General features: G+C 53.1%; 1 protein-coding gene across 1 annotated transcript; it reads right to left on the bottom strand.

The window, feature by feature from the left end:
• Positions 1-1,494: 1,494 nt before the first annotated feature.
• G0S2 (G0/G1 switch 2) lies at positions 1,495-1,878 on the bottom strand. Its single transcript, XM_079327328.1, has one exon. The coding sequence runs from the start codon at positions 1,817-1,819 to the stop codon at positions 1,505-1,507; it is 315 nt and encodes a 104-aa protein (XP_079183454.1). The 5' UTR covers positions 1,820-1,878; the 3' UTR covers positions 1,495-1,504.
• Between the last annotated feature and the right edge of the window lie 5,757 nt (positions 1,879-7,635).

The following is a 7,635-nucleotide window of genomic DNA, read 5'->3' on the forward strand; positions in this document are numbered from 1 at the left end:
GCTGTGATTCTTACCTGGACAGGACCAAAGGGTTTGTTACAGAGTAAATGAAGTATGTCTCGAAGGCTATTTTAAATTAAACTATAATTTTAATTGAGGAAAAGAAGCTTTAAATTGGATTCAAAGCTTGAGCAGAGTTTTTGTACAGATACTGGATAGGATTCTTTCTCCACTCTATGCTGCTGGGTTTGTTTTGATAACAGAAATAATTGTCAACAAAATGAGTTGTGGGTTATGTATTGTGAAAATGAAATCGTGAACTTCAGCCATATTCTGATATTTTCAGGCCCTGATCTTACCTTGTGCAGCTCAGGGAGGAGCTGTGCATTGGTTACTGAGGTCTGGCAGGGGTTTTTCATTTTCCATAATCCAATGTTTGACTCAATTGTTTTGCTTTTAGCTGGAGACTGGCACACTGCTGGTGCATCTCCCAGATTCTTTGCAAAGTGTGTATCCTGCTGTTCCCCCTGCCCTGCAGGTGTGCCTTTGGGAGATAAATAGAACTTTGTGCCCTGCTCAGCACTGGCAGGGCCTGTTTGCCTCCTCAAGTGTGGTCAGGATCACTCAGCTGTGGCTGGCTGGAGACTCTATTTGACTGACATGACACAGTCCCAAATGCAACAGGCTCTTGCTAAGCCCCAGAACATTTTTTAAATAGGTGAAAGTCCTCTAATGGTCCTGGCAGTGCTCTGAGTAGAGCCTGAAGCCTGGAACAGTTTCCACACCCTCCAGCCTGGCTGTGCCATCTCCGTGTTTTTCCACGTGTGACACCCTGTGACATCGCCAGCCAATATTACCCTGCACAATCAGCTGTCTGTGGTGCCTTTGGGAAAGATCCCAGAAAAGGTAGAAGAGTTTTGTTGGTTTTTTTAAAAGGATTTTTAGCTGTGCAGCAGCTGGAGGCTGCGGGAGGATTGCCAGAGCAAGAATGGGGTTTGGATTTATTTTAAACCAGTTCTGTGCACACATGGCCATGGCAGAGACAAATCTGTGCCATTGAACCCAGATAACCCCAGCTCCAGCTCGGGGCATGTGGCACCCGTGTGACACAAGGGCCACCTCCTCTCCTGCCAGAGGGACAGACAGACAGACAGACAGACCCAGAGCAGCCTCACTGGGCTTTATGGAGAGGGGACAACCCCCTCTGCATTGTCCCCTGGGCCCCCTGCCCCGCAAAAGGAGCCAGAGGTGTGAGCAAAACCTCTTTGCAAACCAGCACGAGGAGCCTTTGAAAATAAATGCAGCGAGAGCGACCACTGGTACCATATAAAATATTTATTGACCTTGCAAAATGGTGTAAAATGCGTCCGTAAGAAAAATAAGAAACCACGCTGTGCATCGTGCACAGGTTCATACCAACAAAAAGGTATTTTTTCCCCACTGCTGCACAGCAGCAAATATAGCCCTTCACTTGTGGCGGGTGTCAGACGTGCAGCCTCCTTCAGCCGAGCCTTGTGTCCGCGCTGGAAGCGCTGTGCGGGCGCAGTCCGGGAGCGCTGCCGGCTCAGGACGCGTGGTGCCGGGTCACCAGCGCCCTGTGCAGCGCCGGCGGAGCTTTGCCCTTGTCCAGCACCAAACCCTCCTGTTTCTGCGGCACCCGCTGCTCCCGGGCTGCCGCGGGTTTCTTCTTGTCCTCCTCCTCCTCCTCCTCCAGCCTGCCCTGCGAGCTGAAGGGGCTGCACACGGTCTCCACCAGCCCGATGACCACCCCAAAAAAGGCCAGCACGCTGCCCAGCATGTACAGCTTGACCATCTTCCTGTTGGGCTTCTGGCTGAGCATTTCTTTGGCGAAGGGGATCAGCTCGTGCATGGTTTCCATTTCTGTTTTGCAGCAGCAGGTTTAGGTGTCAGTTCTGGAAGGGAAGAGAGAGGGACGCGGGTTAAATCCAGCTGCTGTGGTGGCAGAGCTCTCCCGGCTCCCCGCAGACCCCCCGGCTGCGCTTTAAGTGGGGATCGGGGCTTTTTGCTGAAGGTTTGCTTCAGGAAAATGCAGCCACCGTGTCCCCGCGGTGCCTCGGGAGAGAGCAGAGCCTCCCCAGGACAGTGCCACCTTCACCAGGACAGTGACATCCTCCCTAGGACAGTGCCACCCTCCCCAGGCTGCAGTGAGGGGGGCACGCTCTGGTACCCAGCGTTTTGTGCACTGCATCCCTCGCCGCATCTCCATCCCATCCCCATCCCGTCCATCCCTTACCGGCTGTAGCTGCTGTGAGCGCTGCGGTGTTGCTGCGGAGCTGTGCTGGTGCTGTCGCCGGTGCTGTCGCCGGTGCTGTCGCTGTCGCGGCCGCTCCGCTGCAGCTGCTGCCCGGGGCCGCCGCCGCCTCCTCCTTTTATCGCTGCCGGGGCGGGCGGGGCGGGGGCCGGGCCGGGAGCGGGGCCCGGAGCTCGGGCCAGCCTGGCCCCCCCGCCGCTTGGCAGCTCCTGCCACTAATCCGGCCAGACGGAAAAAAAAACCCGCTTTTTTCTTCTTTTTTTTCTTTTCAACCCTTTCGTCCCCTCCTTTGCAAAAAAAAAAAAAAATAAGATTGGTCTTTTTTTTTCTTTTATCTCCTCCCTCCATTCCTCGTTCAATTTCTTTCTTCTTCCATCTCTCCTCGTGTTTTCCCATCCCTCCTTCCATTAATACTTTTTCTCTTAAAAAACTTGTGTTTTTACCCCCTCCAACAAAACCCCCCAAACTTTCTCAAAGTCTAATTCCTGAACCAGAGATCTGATGCCTGTCTCTCTGTTCAGCTCTGTACCTGCTTCTGCAATTATATTTAATAAGTTCATAGAAACTTTGCTGATTCCCTGGGTGGGAGGAGAGGTGTTTGTCCATAGCTCCCAAAACAGGGCAGTGTTTGGATCCAGGGCTTGGGGCAGTGTGAGACAAATTCAGCAAAGTGTCCCTGCCCTGCTGCTCATTCTGGTGGGGAAAGAGGTGAGAAACTGCCCCAGGGAGGCACCGGATCGGTGTCACCAGTGTCACCCAGGCCAAGGTGTTTGTGAAAGGTTCTGCAGGTGCTCATGGCAAAGGGAACAATCAGAGGATTCTGCAGGGTGTGACAGCCCTGATCTCCTGGGAGTGAGAGAAATTCTGGAAACTCCAAAGCTGGAGGAAGTTACGTCAGTTTAAAACCCACTCTTCAGTTTTCCTGCACTTGATGCTGAATCTCTGTCACCCCTGGGTGTCACCCCCTTGTGTCACTCCCTTTGTGTCCCCACTTGTGGCACCTGCAGGACGGTGCTGTTTCCATGCTGGCCAAAAGCAGGAGGCCGTGCTGCTCTGCAGCCAGGGAGTGTTGCACCAATAACCCCCGGCACTACTGATGATGCAAGAACGATTGCATCATCATCATCATCATCATCACCATCATCATCTGCTCGGGCCGCAGGGTCCATCAGAGCACAGACACTGCTCTGGCTGCAGGAATCCTGTGGATTCCATGCACATCTCAGCAGCTGCTGAAGCCACGAGGAGTTGGGATTTCCAGCAGACAATGGACTCTGGGACAGATTTCCTGGCTGATCCTGACTGAGAGGATGGGAATTGCTCTGCTGGGCAGTGTATAGAAATTAAAATACAAGTGATGTTGTAGCAGCAGTTTTAGGGAGAGGTTGGTGCATGTGGAAGGAGATAAAGCCCGAGGGAGCTTTCAAAGGATGCTGTGAAGGAGCCTGGCAGCCCCCAGAGCAGCTGGAGATGAGGGGAGCTTGTCCCCAAACCAGAGAGGGACTCCCTGCCCCCCAGCACATGCAAGACAGGCCCTGTGGCACAGAGGATGTGGCTGTGATGCCCCTGAGCTGCGTTTTACCTCAGCCCACGCAGGGGAAACCTCTGAGTGACGTAAATAAATAACAGGTGATGGAATGGCTGGTGCTGTGTTTGCTCTTCCTGCCCCAGCATCCTGCAGGTGAGGAATGTTCTTCTTTCCTCCATCCAGGTGAGGAATGTCCTCCCTTCCTCCTTTCCTTCCTCCCTTCCCTCCTCCCCAGTCCCTGATGCCTCACACACCGCTCGATTCCCTGCCCATGATATTGTGTGACTGCCGACCCGCCCCAAAAAGGGTCACTGTCCTTGAACTCGTGGGGTTTCCCCCCTGTGCTGAGCAGTGCCTGGGCTGTGTGTGAGTCACCCCCGGCTCCTCACACCCCGCACATCCCGCACATCCCGCACATCCCGCACATCCCGCACGTCCCGGGCTGGCAGCAGGCTGCCCCTGCCCCCGCAGCGCTCCAAGGAAACGCTTCTGCTGAAAACTCGGGTTTTTTTTTTTTTTTTTGCAAGTTTTGAGTCTGCTTAGGAAATTGTATTGCATGACTGGCTGTAAAAGTTGCTAAAGACTTGTCTATCCCTCCTCAGCGTCTGGGGTTTTTTGCTTTAAATAAAGAGTCCTTATCTTCTCTGCCAACTTGGCAGCCGGGGTTGCAGCTGATTCCTGAGTTCGGGCTGTGTTTTTTCTCTTCTGTAGCACTCAAAAAAAAAAAAAAAAAATGGCCATCGGAGAAAAGATAGCTGGAGGAGACAGCGACCAGACAGGGCAAGTTCAAGGTCACGGTTCCTCTCCGAGATCATTTTGCTGACCCTTCCCAGCCCCAGGGAGAGGCGGGGGCTGCCCCGGCCCTGCTCAGTCCCAGCCCCTGGCACAGAGGTCACTGTGGAGTGTTGGAATTGTGACTTTTCACCTAAAAAAGTGATTTTTTTTTTTTTTTTCCAGGCAGGGTTTTTGTTGCCTGCTGAACCTTATGTTTGCAAGCCTTTTCTTGAGGGCTGGCAAGGGCATTTTTGTCCACTAAATACTGATGGAGATGTCCATGCATTCCCAAAGTACTGAGAGCTGGAGCTTCTGGCTAACACAGCTCAGGATAACTTTGAGCATTAACCAGTCAGCTGATAATCATCTCTGGCAAACACTTCTCATAGTAGCACTCAGATTGTGTTGATCTAATTTAACAACATTTAATTAATTTTGGTTTGTATTTCAGCAACAAAGCCTATGCAAGCTCGTTGTGTGGACATTTAAATTGAATTAAGTGTGGATAAAACGATTAATGATTAACACCAAATTACACTAATTTTAGCTGTTCTAAATCTTATTTAGGAGAGTCTGCACAAGGATATTGTCAGGTTTAATCACAACTTTGATTAAACCAGGCTTTGTGGCAGGGGGAACTGCACGGGCTTAACGTCATTGGCAGGGAAGAGCTCTGCCTGAACTTCCAAAGCCACGTCAGCAGCAGTGGCTTAACCTAAATCCTGCAGGGAGGGGAGGCTGGGATGTTTGGCAGCCAGGGGATGATGGTGATGATGATGATGGTGATTATGATGATGATGATGATGATGATGATGATGATGATGGTCCCCAGCACTGGGAGATCTGCTTGGAGCTGCTCTGGAGGAGGCTGAGGTGCTGCTCCTGGCTCTGCACGGGAATATCCTTGGCCACGCTCTGGGGAATGGAGCTTGGGAGTGCTGCCAGCCCTGGGGAGGGCTCCAGGTGCCCCAGCTCCCATTTCAGTGGCCCGGGGCTGGCACACTCCCTGCTGGCCCGGGCAGGGGCTCGGCAGGCGCTGGACACGCTGTGGGTGCGTGCTGGAGCTCGAGAACTGCCCTGAAAGGGGCTGGGAGGGAAAGGGAGCTGCCCCTCCTGCCAGAACACCCCCATAGCGAGCACCAGGACATTTCCAGGACATCTGATCCACTCAGGCACAAGCTGCTGTGGGCAGTGTCACCCTGAAACACTCGAGGGAGCAAGGATGGAAAAAGGAAAGCCTAAAGCCCAGCAAGGCACGTTAAAGGTCCTGTTGAAAATAATGAAATGATGTAGGTTTGGTTCCTTTAGCCCAGAGGAGCCTCCCCCAGGCCGTGATGGACACAGGGTGAGGAGCTCTGGCCACGTGGCTGGGCTGTGGTGACCTGGACACTGTGCTGACCTGCTCTGCTCTGAGGAGCGATTGCTGCCCTGGACAGGGCACAGAGGCACAGCCACAGGTCCCCAGCATTGTCCTGCTCTGTGGAAGGGATTTTGGGACAAAACACTGAGCCAGCCTCAGCCCCTGGGTCCCTGAACATGGCACAACCCCGCACAGAGCTGCACCAGAGCTGCACCAGAGCTGCACCAGAGCTGCACAGAGCTGCACCAGAACTGCACAGAGCTGCACCAGAGCTGCACAGAGCTGCACCAGAGCTGCACAGAGCTGCTGCCTCCTCCCCACATGGGCACTGCTGGGCTCTGTCTGTGACCAGTGTGAGCCCCAGGGGCTGTGCCCACCCCTCAGCCCAGCCTGGGAGGGCAGCAAAGGTGGGATCAGGTTCTGTTTTACCTGAGCTCAAAGCTCATGCACAGCCTTGCTGCAGGTGCAGCATTTTGGGGGGAGCAGGCAGCCAGGAGCAAACAGTGTGTCTGTGTCACACACAGGGACAATCTGTGCCTAAAAGGTGGCTCTAAAATATCCCATTAATTTAAACTTCTGCCCTGGATGCTGCAGGGGGAGGCTGTGGAGGGTTTTCTGGCTGGCACTAGAGGTGCAGAGACCCCTCCTTTCCACCACCTGGAAAAGCCAAAACCCTTCATAGGGGAGCTGGACGCTTTCCTAATGGAATATTTTCCTGTTTAGAAAATGGGGACGTGACAAAAATAACGCTGTTCCCCTGCAAGGATAATTTTATCAAGGTCCTGGTGGAAGCAGGCACAGTGCCAGCCTGTGCCCTGCCAGCTCTGCCCTGTGTCCCTGTGCCCAGCCCCTCCTGCTCCAGGGGGATACTGGGGGTACTGGGGCATTCTGTGCTGACCCCTTGTGGGTCAGGGCACTGGGAGCTTCATGGGGTGGGGAAAGGAGCTGGGGGAAAAGGAAAACCAAATTTAAGGGCAAATCCTGAGCCTTTGCTTTGCTTACAAGTGGTGTTGAAGGGATTTGGGATGAATGCTCTGCTGCAGGTCCTGAGTTCTGTGCTGGGCACAGCTGTCCCTCCATGGCAGCACAGGCCATGGCCCAGCTGTGCCCACAGCTGGAGCTGGGCAGGGGCTGCAGAGCGAGCCTGGGGTCACAGGGTTGCTGCACTTTGGAGCCAGCTCCCAGAGTGATTGGAATCCAAAGCTAAAGTAGGTCAGTGGCGTCTCAGTTCAAAGTTTTATTTGCCTTCAGAGCAGGTTTTCAGAACAGGAATTGGAATTTCGTCAGGAATTCCTGAAATGCTTTTAAAGGAGATCATGGTAATTAGCAAAGCCAGTGATTTAAATCATCTCTGTTGAAATAAGGAGGCAGTTTGTTGATCAGGTTTGAATTAAAATGGGAAATGAAAAGATTAGGTGGAGGAAAACCACTTTCGTTACTGACACCATTAATCTTGCAACTGAGACAGTTGTCAGAAAGTTACAACACGAGACATAATTTCTTATCCCTGACAAAACCCTCCTAAGTTTTCCTGCCTGGCACAGCTCAGTCCTGCAGCAGAGGGCTCCATGTCCTGCTCGTGTGATGTCCCTGGGCATGGGGAGCAGCAGCAGCAGCGCTCACCTGCTCCTGGAGAGAGATTTCTGCACAGCAATGTCCTGGAGAAGAGATTTCTGCACAGCAATGTCCTGGAGAAGAGGATTTCTGCAGAGCAATGTCCCCTCCATGGCGCAGGGGATGTCCCGTGACTCAGCCCGGTTT

The sequence above is a fragment of the Erithacus rubecula genome (assembly GCF_903797595.1).
Source record: "Erithacus rubecula genome assembly, chromosome: 26".
NCBI lineage: Eukaryota > Metazoa > Chordata > Aves > Passeriformes > Muscicapidae > Erithacus > Erithacus rubecula.

Bases quoted from the DNA above. Each gene is read 5' to 3' on its own strand.
- G0S2 (XM_079327328.1), bottom strand. From the start codon at position 1,819: ATGGAAACCATGCACGAGCTGATCCCCTTCGCCAAAGAAATGCTCAGC.